This window comes from Cordyceps javanica, chromosome 5 (genome assembly GCF_051103115.1).
Source record: "Cordyceps javanica chromosome 5, complete sequence".
Taxonomy (NCBI): domain Eukaryota; kingdom Fungi; phylum Ascomycota; class Sordariomycetes; order Hypocreales; family Cordycipitaceae; genus Cordyceps; species Cordyceps javanica.
In genome coordinates this window covers 564,863-583,765 of record NC_139299.1, presented here as the reverse complement: position 1 = coordinate 583,765, position 18,903 = coordinate 564,863, and the positions used below count along the sequence as shown (strand labels likewise).

Sequence of the window (18,903 nt, the reverse complement as noted above, 5' to 3'; positions counted from 1 at the left end):
CATCGACGAGGTGCAAGCTGCTGTCTTGCCCTGCCTTGCCCGCAATCGTGTTTGCGCCGTCGCCTCCCCGCCGCCACAGTTGGCACGACCACGCACGCAGCAATCAGCAGCCCGTCACCAACAACATCGCGAGTTGGTTTCTCTCTGGGGCGAGGCTCTGTGCTCGAGTTCTGCGACTAGCCTCCGGTCTCTCAAGCACACATACGACCACCTAGCTGTGGTGATCATCGACTACTACCGTGGATAGGACCCCGCTACCGGCCAACGCGTAACCCATTGTCATCACCCATCATGACGGCCAAGACAGTGATGCCGAGCCCGATGCCCTCTATCCCGAACAGAGAGGATATCGAGGCAACGTATGTCGCCACCAAAAACCACCCTGTGTGTTTCCTGCTAACGCCTCTCAGCTGGAAGTATCTCGTTCATGGCATAAATCGCGTAATGAATGACCTCGAACAGGGCATTGACATGCAACTGTATATGGGTGTTTACACGTGTGTCCTCTAACATTCCCGGTACTTTGTTTTCCTGCTGACTCTTCCAGGGCTGTTCACAACTTCTGTACTTCTCAGAAAGCGGTCGGACTTGGTGGTCCAGCTATGCACTCAAACCATAGAGGTGGTCGGTGGCATCCTTTGTCCTGTATCATCAGTGAGAATTAAGCTAACAATCATCCCAGCTCATCTTCTCGGCGAAGAGCTATACAACAAGCTCATCGTTTACCTACAAGATCACTTGGGCGGTCTCTACGAAGAGTCAAAATCACATACCGAGGAGGCACTTCTAGCTTATTACATCAAAGAATGGGGTCGTTACACTGTTGCTGGCAAGTACATCCATCACTTGTTCCGCTATCTCAATCGTCACTGGGTTAAACGTGAGATTGACGAGGGCAAGAAGAGCATTTACGACGTGTACACTCTGCACTTGGTTCAATGGCGCAAAGTCTTGTTTGCCAAGGTTTCTACCAAAGTCATGGACGCCGTGCTCAAGCTCGTCGAGAAGCAGCGCAACGGAGAGACGATTGAACATGGCCAGATCAAGCAAGTTGTAGACTCGTTTGTATCCCTGGGACTCGACGAAGCCGACCCTTCCAAGTCTACACTCGACGTGTATAGATTCCATTTCGAGAAGCCTTTCCTAGAGGCTACCAGGGACTTTTATCAAGCTGAATCCAAGCAGTTTGTTGCCGAAAACAGTGTCGTGGAGTACATGAAAAAGGCCGAGACTCGCTTGGCAGAGGAAGAGGAGCGTGTCAGCATGTATCTGCACCAAGATATTGCCATCCCTCTGAAGAAGACGTGCAACCAAGCTTTGATTGCCGATCATGCCAATCTCTTGCGTGACGAATTCCAGGTTCTTCAAGACAACGATCGAGAAGAAGACATGGCTAGAATGTACAACTTGCTTGCGCGCATCCCCAACGGCCTTGACCCTCTGCGAACCAAGTTCGAGAACCATGTGCGCAGGGCTGGACTGGCTGCTGTGCAAAAGGTCCAATCATCCGACGGTGATAAACTCGAGCCCAAGGTCTACGTCGATGCCTTGCTCGAAATCCACACCAAGTATCAAGCATTAGTGAAGAACGCTTTCAACGACGAGCCAGAATTTACTCGTTCTCTTGACAACGCCTGCCGAGAATTCGTCAATCGCAACGAAGTTTGCAAATCGGGATCCAACAAGTCTCCTGAGCTCCTGGCAAAGTACACCGATGTACTCTTGCGCAAGAGCAGCACCAGTATAGAAGAAGCCGAGCTGGAGCGTACGCTTACACAGTTGATGACTGTTTTCAAATACATTGAAGACAAGGATGTCTTTCAAAAATTCTACTCCCGCATGCTTGCGAGGCGTCTAGTCCATGCCAACTCGTCTTCGGATGACGCGGAGACGAGCATGATCAGTAAACTCAAAGAAGCATGCGGTTTTGAGTACACAAATAAGTTGCAACGTATGTTCCAGGATATGCAGATTTCCAAGGATCTGAACAAGGAATTCCGCGAGCACCTCGCTGGCATCGACAGCCAAAAGACCGTGGATTCTACATTTTCGATTCTCGGTACCGGTTTCTGGCCTTTGCAGGCACCCAGCACACACTTCCAGCCCCCCGCAGAAATTGGCAGCGAAATCGAAAAGTTCTCTCGTTTCTACAAGCATAAGCATGACGGCAGAAAGCTCACATGGCTGTGGCACCTATGCAAGGGTGAGATCAAGGCGGGCTACTGCAAGAACACCAAAACACCATTCACCTTTCAGGTCTCCGTCTACCAGATGGCTATTCTGCTCCTGTTTAACGAGAATGATTCCTACCTCTACGAGGATATGTTGAGCGCGACCTCACTTAGCGCCGAGGTTCTTGACCAAGCGCTTGCTGTCATACTCAAGGCCAAAGTCCTTCTTGTTGCTGGTGGCGAAAAGCCCGGCCCTGGTAAGACATTCAACCTCAACTATGACTTCAAGAGCAAGAAGATTCGTGTGAATTTGAACTTGGGGGGTGTCAAGGAGGCCAAGCAGGAGGAGGCCGAGACCAACAAGACTATCGAGGAAGACAGAAAGCTCTTGCTACAGGTACGAAGGATGGCCATTTCCCTATTGGTATGTGTTGCTAACGACTCGTAGTCTGCCATTGTCCGGATCATGAAGGCAAGGAAGAGGATGAAGCACTCGCAGCTGGTCGGCGAGACCATTAACCAGATCCGCACACGTTTCGTTCCCAAAATTACCGACATCAAGAAGTGCATAGAGATTCTGCTGGACAAGGAGTATCTCGAGCGTCTAGATGATGATGAGCTTGGTTATCTTGCATGAATAATATTCGTATTCTTTTTTTTTTCTTGCTGGTCAAGGCAATCTGCGTTTGAATGAATCGGGACGCATGCCGTGCCACGTCAGATTGATAAGTGGCTGCCGCAAAACTGCGACGCCTGCTGGACGCGGCGCGCATGGAGGGATGACCGTGTAGGCTGCAGCCACGATGTTTATCAAACGGCGAAAACAAGTGAAGTGCAGCAGGTGGAACTGGGGAGAAGGGCCAAAAAGTAGCAGTGTATTCTTTTCTTTCATTTGTTTTGGTCTCATTTTTTTCTGCCGGCATGAAACGAGTACAGACGGGGGGATCATGGGGTTAGCCTGGGTGTGGAATTTGTACAGCGAGAAGGGGAAAACAACCAATAAATATACACTTTCAACATGACAGCCGTTGAAACGCGGGTTCAACCTATGCTATAAAACAGCCAGTCGAGATTGGAATTACCATCAATGCTAATAGACGCAGTTAGAAAAGAATGAACGATATTTGGTCATATATTTGTTGATTATATTCATCCTTGTATGCTACTAATGCTTCTTATTAATCATATCCTTCGTGTCCCATCTAGCGGTTCCCTTTTGTTCCTTCATTTTCGGGGCCTCTCTGTTTCTCTTCCTACTTCGTCTCGGGTTTACACCTCGGTCTTTGCATCCTCGAACCTCTCGGCGTCCGAGTCCTGCTCAGCAAGGTTTGCGTCTGGCGCGCGCACGACCGCCGGCGTCGGTGACGGCGCTACAGGGGTCGGCGGTGTCTCGGTAGACTTTTGCGACGCGCTCTTGCTGCCGACGAGCTCTTCGGTACGGAAGCCGTCGTGCTTTGTGCTTGTGGCGACGGCGGGCGACTTGGTCTTCTCGACGGCCGGGGTGGACGAGGCGTCAGAGGCTTCAGATGAGAGGGCGGTGACGCCGAGGGCGTCGTCCTTGTCGACGGACGACTCGCCGGTTAGAGGTCTGTCAAAGGAGCTGCTCGCGCGAGAGAGGATGCTCTCGCTGAAGCTCTGCTGCGTGAGCGGGCGCATGGTGGCGCTAGTGGCGCTGCCGCGGCTGTGGGCGTGGCTGCCGTCCGTCGAGGTGCCGCGCGATCCCGGGGTGCTGATCATCTGGTAGTCCTTATCAATGGGGCTCGTGGGCGTTGAGCTGCCGCCGTGTTTGGGTTGGCTCTTGCTGTTGCGCCAGTTGGCGGTCCAGTTGCTGTTCTTGCGCTTCTCGCCAGCCCACGAGGCCCAGCTCGACATGTATGCACCAGCCTTGTTGCCGACGGACTGCATGGTGGCCTGCGCCTTGGTCATGTCCACGGCAAACGTCGGGGAGGCTACAGATGGCGTCGTGCCGCTACTACCCGCGGCACCGGAGGACTTGTCACTAAGCACGGAGGCGCGTGCGGCGGCGGCATCGTCGGCCCTCCGGCGCTGGGACTCGCGCAGGTATTCCATGTCGTTGTAGAGCTTGCTGAACATGGACGAGGCCTTTTCGCGGCCCGCGGCAAGATTGCGGCCCAGCAGCTCGCGGCCCTGGGCGAGGCGCTCGTCCAGGTGCAGATCCTTGACCTGGTCAGCGATGCGGCGCTGGACATCGTCGATTGTCAGGCCGCCAGCGCAGGGGTGTTTGGGTTCCGACACAGCAAAGAGGTTGGCGTCGGTGTGAGCTTCCCAGATCCGGTAGTTTTCCGTCCTTTGCCAGGCGGCGATCCAGTCAAGACCAAAGTCGACGGCAGGGTCCTCCTCACTAGTAAAGGTGCCCTTGGTGACTTCACCCTGCTGGGCCAGGAAGTTGTGGAACTTGACAGAGGAGATGAGCCCGAGGATGTATGACTCAAACTGCGAGCGAATATACTCTTCGCTGCCAGCGTACTGCAGCGTCTTGGGGCGACTAGGGTTAGTTTCATCCCAAGTTTCATTGATCTGCTGCGTGAGCAAATCAATCCATCTGCGATCGGCAGCTGTCAAAGCCAGCGCCGCCTTGAGAGAGGGCGACGTGATGTTGACCGTTCCCTCGTCGAGGTTGATAAGGATATCGCTGTACCTGTCTCTCTGCTGCAGGAGCAGCGAGTTTGTACTTCCAACGAGGTACGATTTGGTGCCAACATCGGCAAGCAGGTCGAGTTGCTGTAGAGGAGTATACGGTCCGAAGATGGCGCCCTTGCCGAATATTTGCAGCGGCAGGCCCATGAATTGTAGTAACGAGCTGCGGTTGCTGCTCTGCAAGCTGGTAGAAGGGGCGAGAGTCTCCTCGTAGGCATTGAGCTCCGGGTCGGCGCAGTCTTGTAGATTCCGTATAAGGCCGGGTATTAGCGAGATGAGGGCAAACTGAATCATGCAGAGCTTGTCGCATCGCGAGCCAAAGAAGAGCATCTATGTAAAGAGGGATTGTTAATGTGAAAAATCATAAGGTGAACATGTTGACGCTCTTCTCTCACCTTTGGTTGCAACAGACAGCACTTGAGCAGCACGAGGGTCTGCCACTTGTATTCGTGAATCAGCTCACGCAGACTCATGCCCAAGTACTGATCCCGGCTGCCCGTATCAGCGAGGTCGCCGCGAGCCTTTTCGTCGGCGAGGCTCTCCTGGAAGCGGCGCAGAATTTCGACGTCGGTAAAGTCTCGCTGGGCGAACCAGGCGTGGGTGACCATGCCGAGCCTCTCGCGGAGGACGCCAAAGAAGTGCGGGCTGTCGGCAATGACGACGACGGCCTTCTGGACCGTGGAGCGCGTCACGTCGGCGGGGCGGTCGATGAGGGCAGCAGAGTCGAGCTGGCGGGTGCACGATATGCCAAAGAGCGAGCAGGCGGGCTTGGTGGCGGTAGCGGGCCGCAGCAGGGTGAAGTAGGAGAAGTCCTCCTCGGAGGCGTGGGCGCCGTCGCTGAGGGCCATGAAGGGCAGCAGATGCCAGTTGTGGTCGGCGGCCGGGTCGGCAGCCTCGTCGACGCCGAACCAGGACTCGACCTCGGGCCCGCGCGCATGGTGGAAGCCAACAACGGTGACGAGGGGTGTAAAGCCGGAGGCGGCGCCGCTGCTGCCGCTGTGGATGCTGCCCGGGGCGGGCGAGACGGGCGCGATGGGCGAGAGAACGGCCTTGATCTCGACGGGGGCCGGGATAGCGGTTGTCGTAGTGGCGGCCTCGTCCGGGTTGGCATTGGCAACGCTACTGGAGGCGGCGGTGATGTCGTCCGTGGTCAAGGAGATCTCCTCGACGGCCGCGACCGTTTGGTCCTGCTTCTCGGGTGCGCTGCCAGCAGGCACATCTCGCTCCTTTTCTCGGCCTGACATGTTGCTTCGCGGTAGACTCTGTGCGCTTCGCTCCGTCTTGCGCTGACCCCTCGGGGTTTAAACGTCGTGCGGTGTGTCGAACTATCAGAGTAGCACGCTTGCCTGGCAGCTCTATAGCCCAGCCATGCGTAGAATGTACAGTCGCTGCCTTGTTTCACGGCTACTTTGTGAGCAGAATGGTTCGGTAGGCTAGTCGAAAGAAGCACTGGTATCTAGTTCTCGACGTCGGCTTGTAGAACTAAAGGAAAGGGGGTTGGGAGAGATTGATGCCGTGACACGGCAAGCTTTGGTCTCGTCGGAGGAGGGGATGGGGGGGCCGTCTTGAAGTAATAACGTAGCGGAGGTCTCCGCCAGAGAAGTCAAGTACAACGCAATGCAGTACACGAATAAGAACAGGTACGGGCCAGCAAACGAGGGTGGAATGAAGATGCTGAGCTAGAAAAGCACAAAACTGGTTAGAAGGTGCAAAATGGCATCAGCAGGCAGATAGTTGAAGACGGGAAGGACAACACATGCATGACGGTTGAAAGGCGCCGCCCCGTGTCATGGCTTGATTAGCCTTGCTAGTTATTTAAAAGAAAAAAAAAAGGAGCTTATTGCATGTGTGGCGCGAGTTAGCGCCTTCACCAAATCCTAGCTCCAGACACTTGCCGCGACCTTGTATCTACTACCTGCGCTATGCAAATGGTTAGAGATGAATTGTATACAATGGCAAATCAAAGGCTCAGTCTAAATCGGAGGAGAAAAAAAAAAGCCACAACAAACAAGGAATTGGATAGAAATGACGAGAAGCTAATCAAGGGAAAGAGTACAAAGAGACGTGGGCCGCCGCCCATCTCGCCGAGCCATCTTGCCTGCCCCTGGCCTGACTCGCCGCCCCAGCATTGGGCAGTTCCTGGCCTACCCTGTAACGCAAACTGGAGAATGCAGGAGCTTTCTCGTTACTGCTATAGTCTGCTGGGGACGCTTTGTGTAGTAATCTAGGCACGGGTGAGACAAGAGCGCACTCTACGCATTTTATACAGCACTCAAGAGTATAGTCTGAATAGCTGTACCCGCTCAGTGAGCCCGAAGTAATGGTCAGGATAACTAGAGAAACAGCCAAACAGCTAGACACCTAGACACCTAGACAACGAAAGTGTACATTTTCTACCTATCGCCGTGTAGTACACTGTAAACCAAAATATGTAAACGCCGGTGGCCATTGCCACGCTATAATACAGAGCCGTTACGCCACGCAGCATGGCATCTACCAGGCCATGTCCAAATTCGTATACTTTAATGCGTACAATACTCCCAACATCAGGCTAGCCGGCCCGACTGCGACACACGGCCATCCAAAAACTGACCATCCAAGATACCCGTCTCCAATTGCGGTGCTACTGTCCAAACAATACTCGCCCATGGTCGAATCCCAAGCGCGGAAATACACGTCACAGGCGTCCGCTAAAACGACTTGGTCGTGTGTGACTGCGTCAGCGCCCGCTCGCGCGAGCACCAGCACGAGTTATCTCCTTCTCGCTCCACCTGCACCACGGCATCCACTCCTTCCCCTAGAAGGTACTGGCGCACACGGTCGCGAACATCGTCAAAGGCGTGACCGAAGCCAATCGTGATGTGGACCACGCCAACAAGCTTGTCGCCTTCGTCGCCCCATGATCTATCATCTTTCCAGAATTTGGGTGTCGAGTAACCCACGACACCTCGTTGCTGGAGGATGCCGCCGAGGATATTGCGCAGGTTATACTCGGTGTCTTCTGGAACGCTGAGTAACAGACGCTTCGCCGAAGAAATAACGAGCGGTTGCGAAGAGAGAAAGATGAGAATGGCAATGAAGCATGAAGCAAGAGGATCCCAGCCGGACCACCCCCAGAAGCTGGTTAGCACTGTAGATACAATAACCGAGACGCTCCCCAAAGTATCAGCCAGAATGTGCAGATAAATGCCGTGCATATTTTCGTTGTCATGGGAGCTGCATCCGCTGCTAGGCTTCGCCTCGGGCAGGCCGTGCGAGTGTGAATGGCCGTGGTCGTGGCTGTGACCGCCGCCGTGACCATGGTCTTGGGCATGCGAATGAGAGTGTGAGTGGCCGTGACTGTGGCCGTGGTGGTGATGATGGCCGAAAGCCATCATGCCGACGAGGTTGATGGCTAGACCGAGAGAGCTAACAATAAACAGCTCGCCAAGTCGTTTCGTCTTTGTACCTTCCCAAAGTCTCTCAAAGGCCTCAAAGGCAATTTCCAGACTCAAAAGCCTGGGATTGTCAGCATGCATCGGTAGAGCTGCGAGCTGGTCGACTCACATGAGTAGGATGCCGTTGGCAAAGCCACTGAGAGTTTCGATTTTGCCAAAGCCGTACGGGAACCTTTGACTCGGCGGCCACTTGCTCATGACGGCGGCCAAGAGGCCAACGAGCAGGGCAACGCAGTCGAAAAACATATGAATGCTGTCGCTCAGCAGACCGAGCGAGTCGGTAACATAGCCGTAAAAGGCTTGAACTGCCATGAAGCTGAAATTGAGTCTGCAGACAGTCAGTACCTGGCGAGGGCCGTGTTGTTACTTGTTACACACATCATAAAGTAGAAGATTCTCCTCGAGTCCTTTTCCGTCATAATGGCGTGTATTATGGGAAACTTGGCGGTATATGGAAGCAGAGCCGCGGTAAACCAGGACCGCTCGGTATTGGCGTCGTGTGACAGGCTGTGTAAGGTGCTGTGCATCTGCCGTGGTGGTGAGTAGGGTGTCGTCGAGGTAGGTTCGCCGTCATGCGCTATGATGCTCTTGCCGCTCGTCGTCTTCTCATGTGTCCAACCGTTCATGACATCGAGGGAGACGGGCCGTGGGCGGCCTTTCGCGAGGCTAGGGCTGCGGCTCGAGGCGTGCGATCCGGTGCGGGCATGATGGGAGTGAGAATGAGAGTGCGAGTGTGAGTCCGAGTTCCATTGCGAGTGCGAGTGCGAGTGCGAATGGTCGCGATGCATGTGGCCGTCGGAGGCATCGTCCTGGTGCTCATCAATGGAGGGGACCAAGCTTTCAGTCGAGCCCGCCCTCCAGGCGCTCAGCGACGACTGCGATTGGGAGTGCGAATGCATGTGTTTCTGGTGGGCATGAGGCAGCGCGGACGAGGGAAGTGTGTAGGGAGTAGCCATGATGCCGAGCAGAGGGCTAAAGACCAGCACGAAGGCGTCGTCACGACCGAAAGCGGGTCAACGTGGTGAGTGGCGGGTCAATGGTGTCCGTTGACGGGTTCAACGTTGATTGCGGTTACAAAACGGCATAAAAGTGTCGTAAGAAGAGAGCTAAAGTCGCGGCGGTGTATGAGAAGCGCGGATCGAGGTGAGATTCCCGTGTGCGCTCTTCTTTGAAGAAGCGAGTCACACGAGATCTACTCGGCCGACTGTTGAGAGCGCAAGAAATAGGGGGCAGGATTTACTGGCCAGAATGCAACCCAGCGTGGCAGAAGGAGGGGAGGAGCGCACGTGGGGAAACCCGACCCGTCGTCTTGAGAGCTAAGACAACCGGAATCAACAGCCCGAGAAAACGATTGGCAACGATTGGGGTGGAAAGTTTGAGTTACGATGCGGAGGGGAAATTTAAAAAAGAAGCGACAGCTCTGGCGGCGCGATGGACACCAACCACTCATTCATGCATAGGTGGCTCCGGGCAACCAACATATTTACAACTCCAAGAGAAACCCAGAGACACGTCTCGCAAGCCCATCTTTTACTCCGAAGCTGTCGCTTCAGTTGTTAGCGCCAGACAATTGGAGACAGGCCAGTGCAAATCCGCTACTTGAGCTTTTTCCTTGGCCGCATCGGCCTGAACCTGCGGCGAGCAGCGAGGGCTGAGCACACGAGGGACACGCGAGGCCACTGGGGAAAGCAGGGAAGCGTGCGTGCAGCAAACCCCAGCATATCCTGGGTGCATGTGGGTATTCGATACGAGATCCCTGCCAGGGCCAATCTGTGAGCGACAGCCCGTCCGGTCCTAGTCAGGAACTCCATCCCATAGTCTGCTGGGCTGTGCGATGGATCTGTCCGCCAGTTGCCAAATAACGAATGGGACGCAAACATCGCCCGAGACATGCTACGCGGTTTGAGTCTAGCTCGAGAACCTCGATGGTTTCCTTGATTCGGTTGACTTTGTGACAGTACGGGTGGTGGCCTTGTTCTCTTCGCTCTTTTGCTAACTCTGCTCCAACGTCGCGTGTTGTGGTCGAACCTTCGATTTGGGACACGTTGCCCAAACCCAGACAGGAAGGCGCGCATCTTTGCCCTTACCGCGAAGTCTTTGATGCATCAATGCCATTGCTTATCTTCTGGTTGGCACGGCTGTTAGCCGCTGCGGTATCTGTAGATGCGATAAAACGATTCACTTCCACACTCACGAATTGCAATCGTAATTGACTGCCAGAAGAACCTCGGAAGAAACTCTAAACTCGTTCAAATTAATACTCCGTACGGAGTACTGATAGAGACTGGAATTTCGTATCTGCCAAGAGCATTACCAAGCGCCCTGGCACTAAACTCTCCACCACAATCATCAGCTGGCCAAGCCTAGGCTTGGATCTGGCTTGTCGCGCCGGCGCTACTGGCTCGGCCAAGACGCCCAGGTGCAAAAGGTCCAACGGGCCGCCCCCTCAAACCCTCCAAGGCAGCGTCTAGGCCAGGGCGTTCACCGCGTTGAAGCTACAGTAGTTAGACTCTAGCGGGCGTCGGCTGTGGGCTGGTCTAAATAGAGTCTCCCAGCTTGCCCCAAAGTGGCAGGCCATAAGCCTGCGGCTTAGGGTGGCGTGCTCCTTTGTCGGTTGTGCAGAAAGCCATTTGGACGTTGAAAGAAGGCTAAGGAAGAGGCAGTATCAATATAAGGTCATTCATCGCATGGCGATTTTATTTGATTTCGAATTGGTGCTTTTGCTCGCCATTCTTTCACGAGTTGTGGTTGTAGCAAGGTATAAAGGTTAGTACCTTGCAGGTAGATTACAGGCGAGTAGCCGGGCATTGACTCTAGGCGTCTCTAGCGATCAAACAGGCACCACAGACGCTGGCTTTTGCGCCTCCAGCAATCTGCCTGGCTCCTCTCTCCACCACGCCAACTCGCATCGTCAGGCGCTGAATCTCAGCAAAGCATTTCTGCCACATCGCCTCACCCGCGACGCAACCGTCCGCGGCCCAGTTGACGCTTCTCGTCATCCAACCCGCCCGCCATGATCCTTCCGTTTATTCTGTCTGTCATCGCAGGTGGCCTCTTTGTCTTTCTCGTCAACTATGGCTGGACGTTCGTGGCCTACATTGGCCGCGGACTGGCCAACTCGTGGCCGACAAAGTACCGGCCCGCCGAGGACCCCAAGAACAACCACATCCAGATAATAGTGCTGGGCGACATTGGACGCAGCCCGCGCATGCAGTACCACGCCATCAGCGTCGCCAAGCATGGAAAGAAGGTGGACATTGTTGCGCTAAAAGGTTCGTTGCGTCTCGAAAGGAAGGGCTAGACGCCTTACTGACCTCATGACAGAGACTGCTCGCCATCCTGAGCTCATCGGTAATCCAAATGCCACCCTCTATCCTCTTGATCCGCTCCCCGAGTGGCTCGCATGGGGCAACTTGAATTTCATCATTCAGATTCCTGGCAAGGTTATTCATCAGTTCTGGACCCTCTTCCACACAATCATGTACACTGCCCCGGCCGCTGAATGGATCATTATCCAGGTAAGCAGCCTGAATCGTTGCCCAGCAGTAGCTTCTAACAAGAGTAGAACCCCCCCTCAATCCCGACTTTCCATGTAGCGCTGTTCGTAGCCTGGATACGTGGAAGCAAAGTCATCATTGACTGGCACAACTACGGCCACACCATCCTCGCTCAAAAGGGCAAACTCTACTCACCCCTCGTGCCTCTCTACCGCTGGTACGAGTTCTTTTTCGGACGCCGACTCTGCAACGTCAACCTTGCCGTCACCGATGCCATGACCCAACAGCTGCAGGCGGGCAAGTTCGAGCTTCGAAAGCCCGTGTACACCCTTCATGACCGGCCTCCCGCTATTTTTCAAGCCATCACGTCGCGCAAAGAGCGCGAGGAGGTTCTCATGCGAATCCCCGAGACTCAGTCCCAGGCTCAGGATATTCTTGACGGCAATGTTCGGTTGATTGTCAGCAGTACCTCGTGGACCGCCGACGAAGATTTCAGCATCCTCCTCAGCGCTCTCGTTGCTTACGCTGGCCCCCGTGAGGTGGACGATGAGAGCGAACCCCCCTCGCCCATTCTGGCTATCATTACTGGCAAGGGTCCTCAAAGAAAAATGTACTTGGATAAGATAAAGGAGCTTACCGACGGCGGTCAGCTTCCTGGCATCAAGGTCGTCTCTGCCTGGCTGTCCAACCGCGACTACGCTCAGCTCTTGGCGGCCGCTGACCTTGGCATCTCTCTCCACAAGTCTTCGTCCGGTGTCGATCTGCCGATGAAGGTTGTTGACATGTTCGGTGCTGGTCTGCCCGTTGTAGCCTACTCCAAGTTTGAGAGCTTCGGCGAACTCGTCAAGGAGGGCGTTAATGGTTGTGGCTTCGAGACCGCATCAGAGCTCAATCTTCTTTTCAAGAGACTGTTAGCTAGCGATGGGGCTGAGGAGCTCGCTATCCTTAAAAAGGGTGCTATCAAGGAGGGCTCGCTGCGTTGGGATGAAGAGTGGGATCGCGTCGTTGCTCCTCTGGTTGGCCTGGGAAAGGGGGAGTAGCAGGCTCGTAAATCACATATAATATATTAAGTCAAAGTACTTGCTCGCTCTAATGATGGTTGCCACTATGCAAGAAGAAAAAAAGTAAGCGTCGCGGCTGTGCTACGCTTTGTACGATATCAGCCAACCATCATCTCTAACAAAGCAGCCCCAACACAATAACGCCCGATCTCTTGCATGGAGTCAAAACTCCAGGCCAGGAATATCTTGATACCGCCGTAACTCTTCTCAGTCCTCGCCCAAGCTCGCCCGCACGCACTGGCGGCATCGTCTGCGAAAGTCCTTGTGCTTGCCCTCCCTCTCCTCGCGCAGCATCCTAGCCGCTTCGACGTTGGCCGGGCTCTCGTCATTGGGGCTGTGGAACAGGCTAATGGTGCTCAGCAGGATCGTCTCGGGGGACTGGACGGGGCTCCAGCGCTCCGAGGCCGCCTCGTACCCGTACTGATCCTCCTCGGGCGGGTGCAGAATCGAGATGCACAGTTTGCCATTTTCGTAGATGTTGGGGTGGAAAGGAACCGGCTCCTGAAAGGTCAGGGACGGGGGCATGTGAGGGTAGTTGGGCGGGAAGACGAGCCGTGCCCGAAAGTTGCCTCCTGCAGGGGAGCCGAAATTGTTTAGCAGTCGGTCGAAGAGAAGGGGAGGAGGGGTGTTGGGGGGAAAGAAGCACGAGACCAGTCCGTCTTGTCGCAACAAGGGCAACGGCAAGAGACCGAGCCGCTCCAAAAAAAAAGACATACCTCCGTAGTATTTGCAGTCATCGCTAATCATGAGCATGACCTCCCACTCGAATATGTTGCTGTCGTCGACGAGGCCGCACGATATCCCAGGGATATCCTTGCCGACCTGCATCTCCTTGAGCTGGCGCCGCAAAAGGGACGCGGCGGCGGAGGAGGGTCCCGCCATGTTGTGCAGTTTTCCGTTGCGGGTACGATTCTTCGTCGCTGGAAAGATGGCTCGAATGAGAGATATGCAGGTTCCCAGTCTTTGTCGGACCGTTTCTTCTCTCGCACACCCTCGGATGTTCCGCCGCGTACGTGGATTTGCTTTTTCTTCCCCCCTTTGAACCTTCTCTGGCGCGGGGCAGTTGAGGTGGTGGGGAACCGACGGGTTTTTGGACTTTCCACACGAGTCGCAGCTGAGCTGGTGGCAAACGGCCGGAGCAAAAGCCGGCATTTTGGACTGTTGTTTGAAAATTCGGGTCTGGCATCTCTTCAAAAGCTTAGTGTCGGGATCTCATTATCGTGCCGACGAACATGTCTCGCCACCCACGATAACCAGCTACACGCGGTGGCGTCATATCGGTAGCGACTTTCGATGGATTGGTATGACAGCCTGGTCTCTATTACATGGACTGTAATAATAAAAGCTCAAGCTAGCAGCTAAGATTACTGTCATTTTTTCCCGTTGATACTGTAAAAGGAAAGTATTAGGGTATCATATTGTATGCTAAACCTTACGCCGAAAATGCTGAGAGTCTTATTTCTTTGATGTGCCAAAGCCAGTGAACCCCATCTGCGCCATCATATCGTCCTCCTCATGCTCGCCTTCTATTCGTACATCCTCACCATATTCTACCTTGACTTTGGCAGCCTCCTCTTTTTCCAACCTCTTCTTTTCCGCTTCGTCGCGGCGCTTCTTCCTCTTCTCTTCCGCCTCTTTTTCGTTCTCTTCTACACGTATTTGCAGTCGCTCCTGAAGGCTAGTAACTCTGTCTCTTTCTAGTTCCTCTCTTCTTTGAACATAGAACGTGATTCGGTCTCGAACTTCTTCCACCGTGGCGCGTCGGACCTCTGTCGTTTGTCCAGCATTCAGCAGATGTTGTGTTGTGTTGAGATGTTCGATGTACTGTAGGTTTTTGTTAGAAGAAATCGCATGAACTTTGAAGATGGAACCTCACCTGAAGATTGTCCTTGAAAGTGAGGTCGCATGCCTCGCAGTAGAATCCCGCTCCGCGACCACGCTTTCCAACGCCCGCGCCAGCTCCGACCAGTTGCGTCTTGCCCACCTGACCGGTGAAGTCCATGACATTTCGACGGGCAGAGGTATAAGTCTCGTCGCCAGTCATGGGTTTGTAGTATTTCTTGCCAGCCAACTTGGCCTCGTACCTTGCCTTCGCCTCTTCCTTCTCCTTGGCTTCGCGTTCTTTGGCCCTTTCTGCATATTCATCGAGGTCCCATGTCTTTCGAAAATCGGTATCGCCAGCTGGTGCGCCGTAAGCGCTGCCATTTTTGGGATTCGACATGTCGCAGATTTCGGTCGTGTCGAGGTTGTCGTGATGGAATTGCAGGTGGATAGGTAGGTAGGACGTCAAAAGCTCCAACATTTGATTCAGCAGTACGACCCAGTAAAACGCATGTCGGCGCTAGCGTCGCCGACTTGCTTTCGAGTCTTCTGGCCCGCGGCGGGGCATTTCAACATTGACAAAAAAAAAGTCCGGGATCGACTTGCACGAAAATGCTGTACTTGGTTGGGCTTGGGCTGTCTGACGAGACGGATATTACTGTCAAGGGGTTAGAGGTTGTGAAGAAGGCCTCGCGCGTATATCTTGAGGCGTATACGAGCATTCTGCTCGTTGACCAGGCAGTTCTGGTAAGTTTTGAAATCGCCATGTGAACGCGGCTCTCTGACTTGGACAGGAAAAATACTATGAGCGCTCAATTACTATTGCCGACCGAGAAATGGTCGAGTCCAACAGTGACGAGATTCTGCGCAATGCGCAACAGGAGGATGTCGCATTCCTAGTCGTCGGAGATCCATTCGGGTTGGTACTTTTGTCCTCACACAGCCTACAATGCTAACAGCAGCAGTGCGACAACTCATACCGATCTCGTTCTCCGTGCTCGCGAATTGAATATACCTGTACGAACAGTTCCGAACGCTTCCATCATGTCTGGAATCGGCGCATGTGGTCTTCAGCTCTACAACTTTGGCCAGACAGTGTCAATGGTTTTTTTCACTGACAACTGGAGACCTGCCTCTTTCTACGACCGAGTAAAGGAAAACCGCCAAATTGGTCTGCATACGCTCGTTTTGGTCGACATCAAGGTCAAGGAGCAGAGCTGGGAGAATCTTGCGCGCGGCCGCATGATCTTTGAGCCTCCTCGCTACATGACGGTGGGACAATGCGCCCAGCAGATGATCGAGGTAGAGGAGGAGCGCAAAGAAGGTGTATATAGCCGAAACTCGCTCGCGATCGGTGCAGCTCGCGTCGGTGGCAAAACAGAAAAGTTTATTGCAGGCACACTGGAAGAGCTGTGCTCACAGGACGACGAGCTTGGCCCGCCACTTCACAGCCTTGTCCTGCTGGGCAGAAGAGCACACGAGCTGGAAAATGATTTTGTCCGTCACTTTGCCATCGACAAAGAGAAGTGGGACAGAATCTGGAAGGACGAATATGGAAAGCAGTAGTATGACGTCCGCTATGGCACCCGTCCAAAAAAGCAGTGAGTATCTCCAGATTCATGAGGCGAAACAAAATATCCCCAGTACGCTCAGGGTTTGTTGGTGCCTGTATGGTAAGATTTGGACGAAAAAAATGCTCAATGTTGAACGTTTTCATTTAGAAAGGAATAATAAATAAATGAACGATTGGCGTGCTGCCATTCCTGGCCGTATCCTTGTATTAAAAGTAAGTACCAGTAAGTGCCTACTTAAGTACCTACCTAATAAGTACTAAGGTAAGTACCTTAAGGTTAGTAGGTTAGTACAAAGTGACCTTACAGTGCGCTATTGTCTGGCTGTCAGGTGATTGATTGGTGGCTGCAAGCTGCCACTCTACACTAAGTAGCACACTTCGCGCCAGCTGGCAAGCGAGTGCATGAAGGAAAGAGCAAACCACCAACAGTATAATATCGGCCTCTTATCCCGCTTGCTAGTAGCCCCAGCCCTGATCCGACGCTCTCCTTCAGACACACATTTCCCTTCGCCGAGTCGTCATTTGGAGTGGTACGGCCATCTCTCTGCGGTCAACATTCCCATCGCGCCGTCTCAGCTTTGTTGAACCCGCCCAACGATAGCCACCTACAGCGACTTCACTGCCGAAGTGCAGGTTGAGGCTCTCAACGAATAGCAGACCGCCATATCGGTTCTGAATCACGAGTGCGGTCGCAGATTCAATGATCAATCATCAGAGCTCTTCGGAAATCTCTTTTTCCGGCCAAAGGCCAATAGTTTCTTTGCCCGTTTTCTACTAAGGTGCATCAGCGATCCAGAGACCTTGGCATCTGAGATATTTTCCGTTGAACATCCCGCAAGCGTTCGCGCTGCAAATTTTCTCCAGATCTTGCAGTTTCCAATCTACTCGTACTTCTTTTGGTTCTCAAAAAGACCTCCGTCACTTTGTCACGGCTCACTACGGGCAATTTTTGGCGCTGAACGCCGTCTATGACTTCCGTCATGAGTACAGTGAGTCTGCTTCATGATTCTTGCGAACGACCTTTGCAAACGACCTTCTCTAACGAAACTAGAACATTGCGCCATGGGAGTGCCGAGACAAAGAAGACCAGGCAGAGGCCTTGTATAACGCACCGTTGCATCGTTCAAACCGTGCCCTCGCTCAAGAGAATCAGCGGCTGAAGAAGCTACTACGACAGCACAACATTCCTTGGTCTTCGATATCGCAGGCTCATTTGTCTACTGTAGAGCCTGGGCGCCGCAAGACCCGATCATCTAATGCGGGCAGCGATACTGCAGGACTCCGGCTACCGACAGAAGTTTTGCTCCGTATTCTCAAGTTCGCCATGACCAGTCCCCACCCAATCGTTGATCCGCTGTCACCACTCACCCAGGAGAATATTTCGGATGTAGAAAAAGAGAGAGGAAATCAGATTGCCATACATTTCCTTGCAACTTGCAGTGCCATGCACGCAGAGGGCACGAAGTACTTGTGGGAGTGTAATCATTTTGTCTTTACGTCTCCCCAGGCACTGCGGCACTTTGGCGAGCTACCTGCTCGATTTCGGCATCCCGTTGAGAGCGTCACACTGCGGGTGATTGCGCGGTACTACGACGATCAGCGCCGCCGCCACAGACTCGACGCTGGGTACCATGCGGATCTGAAGAAAGACCAGCCTCTCCGGGTTCATATGCGTCCTCGTGAGTCTCTTCTTGTTCGTGGTGGCTTCCGATGCTACACCTGGAGCCAGATTGTGGACTTCCTCGCTGCAATGCGTGCCCCATATGAGCCTACTTACCGTGAAAGATCAAAGGCGCGTCCAAAGCTTCTACCAAATTTGACAGTTCTCCGCCTGGACCTCGTCAATTTTTCTGATGAACTTGTTCCTTTTTCAGGCTCTGAGCTACATGGAATCACATCCCACGAGTTGGGCTGCACGCTCAACGAACTACAGGTGACTGGCATGCCTTTTGATGATGCCGGAATGAAGGCATCGGCGGAGCTGAGCGGGATGCTCAAGGACGAAGGGCTTTACCTTGACGGGCCGGCTGCTTTTGTTGCCCATAAGAAGCACTTGCAGGAACTATCTGGCAGCAAATGGTGCGCAAGGATCATCCGCGCCTGGAAGTCCGAGGACGGCGAAGATGAAGACATGGATGATATGCATGATGATCACGACAGCCCACTAAGTGGCTGGCATCGACCGAAATTAGGAATCCTTCCTCCAGCCCCCGAAGAGAGCGGGCACCCGGTGTCCACCAGACCGGAAGGCAATGTGATATGGAAACGTGTGCCTGTCTCGCGAGATAGAGGCGAGCGGCAGTGGACCGAGTTTTCCAGGTTTAGCGGATATGAGATTGATGGTACAGATTCAGAAACGGACAGTAACCTCTGTCCTTGCTGCGGCGAATTGCATCCTGGAGCATCGTTCTTGGATTTTTTGATGGATGACGACGATGACGAAGACGAAGACGAAGACGACTCGTTTGACTCGGATGAGGAAATGTGAAGGAGCATAGTTGGGGTGAGCATGAGGATGTTAATTGCTGCACACTTGTTTGAGTGATGTATAGCTTTGCTACAATTTGTTCCGAGAAGCCATGGGTCTATTTTAGCTAGGTAATGAGGCAATAATGATGGTATTTTCCAGAGCTCGGGATGGAAATGTATACACATGTATTACAAGTAAATACTCGGTAGAGGCAG

The 18,903-nt window shown here is 53.5% G+C and overlaps 8 protein-coding genes across 8 annotated transcripts; 4 read left to right on the top strand and 4 right to left on the bottom strand.

Annotated features, from left to right (window-relative positions):
• Nucleotides 1-291: 291 nt before the first annotated feature.
• V2A60_007413 (cullin CDC53) lies at nt 292-2,808 on the top strand (the record flags this gene model as incomplete). Its single annotated transcript, XM_083258697.1, has 5 exons — nt 292-359; nt 411-497; nt 548-624; nt 683-2,568; nt 2,620-2,808. 5 exons carry the CDS (start codon nt 292-294, stop codon nt 2,806-2,808), a joined length of 2,307 nt encoding a protein of 768 aa, XP_083114823.1.
• A 632-nt stretch (nt 2,809-3,440) lies between these two features.
• V2A60_007412 (transport protein Avl9-domain-containing protein) lies at nt 3,441-6,073 on the bottom strand (the record flags this gene model as incomplete). Its single annotated transcript, XM_083258696.1, has 2 exons — nt 3,441-5,159; nt 5,225-6,073. The coding sequence occupies 2 exons, from the start codon at nt 6,071-6,073 to the stop codon at nt 3,441-3,443; spliced, it is 2,568 nt and encodes an 855-aa protein (XP_083114822.1).
• A 1,446-nt stretch (nt 6,074-7,519) lies between these two features.
• Nucleotides 7,520-9,222, bottom strand: V2A60_007411 (cation efflux family-domain-containing protein; the record flags this gene model as incomplete). Its single annotated transcript, XM_083258695.1, has 3 exons — nt 7,520-8,327; nt 8,376-8,594; nt 8,645-9,222. 3 exons carry the CDS (start codon nt 9,220-9,222, stop codon nt 7,520-7,522), a joined length of 1,605 nt encoding a protein of 534 aa, XP_083114821.1.
• A 2,057-nt stretch (nt 9,223-11,279) lies between these two features.
• Nucleotides 11,280-12,803, top strand: V2A60_007410 (chitobiosyldiphosphodolichol beta-1,4 mannosyltransferase; the record flags this gene model as incomplete). Its single annotated transcript, XM_083258694.1, has 3 exons — nt 11,280-11,538; nt 11,591-11,784; nt 11,832-12,803. The coding sequence occupies 3 exons, from the start codon at nt 11,280-11,282 to the stop codon at nt 12,801-12,803; spliced, it is 1,425 nt and encodes a 474-aa protein (XP_083114820.1).
• A 228-nt stretch (nt 12,804-13,031) lies between these two features.
• Nucleotides 13,032-13,706, bottom strand: V2A60_007409 (ubiquitin-conjugating enzyme/RWD-like protein; the record flags this gene model as incomplete). Its single annotated transcript, XM_083258693.1, has 2 exons — nt 13,032-13,396; nt 13,541-13,706. The coding sequence occupies 2 exons, from the start codon at nt 13,704-13,706 to the stop codon at nt 13,032-13,034; spliced, it is 531 nt and encodes a 176-aa protein (XP_083114819.1).
• Nucleotides 13,707-14,279: 573 nt separating this feature from the next.
• Nucleotides 14,280-15,045, bottom strand: V2A60_007408 (U4/U6-U5 snRNP complex subunit SNU23; the record flags this gene model as incomplete). Its single annotated transcript, XM_083258692.1, has 2 exons — nt 14,280-14,648; nt 14,701-15,045. 2 exons carry the CDS (start codon nt 15,043-15,045, stop codon nt 14,280-14,282), a joined length of 714 nt encoding a protein of 237 aa, XP_083114818.1.
• Nucleotides 15,046-15,257: 212 nt separating this feature from the next.
• Nucleotides 15,258-16,211, top strand: V2A60_007407 (diphthine synthase; the record flags this gene model as incomplete). The annotated part of the gene is made up of 3 exons (XM_083258691.1): nt 15,258-15,392; nt 15,440-15,564; nt 15,611-16,211. 3 exons carry the CDS (start codon nt 15,258-15,260, stop codon nt 16,209-16,211), a joined length of 861 nt encoding a protein of 286 aa, XP_083114817.1.
• Nucleotides 16,212-17,198: 987 nt separating this feature from the next.
• On the top strand, nt 17,199-18,706 carry V2A60_007406 (uncharacterized protein; the record flags this gene model as incomplete). The annotated part of the gene is made up of 2 exons (XM_083258690.1): nt 17,199-17,207; nt 17,270-18,706. 2 exons carry the CDS (start codon nt 17,199-17,201, stop codon nt 18,704-18,706), a joined length of 1,446 nt encoding a protein of 481 aa, XP_083114816.1.
• Nucleotides 18,707-18,903: the final 197 nt, after the last annotated feature.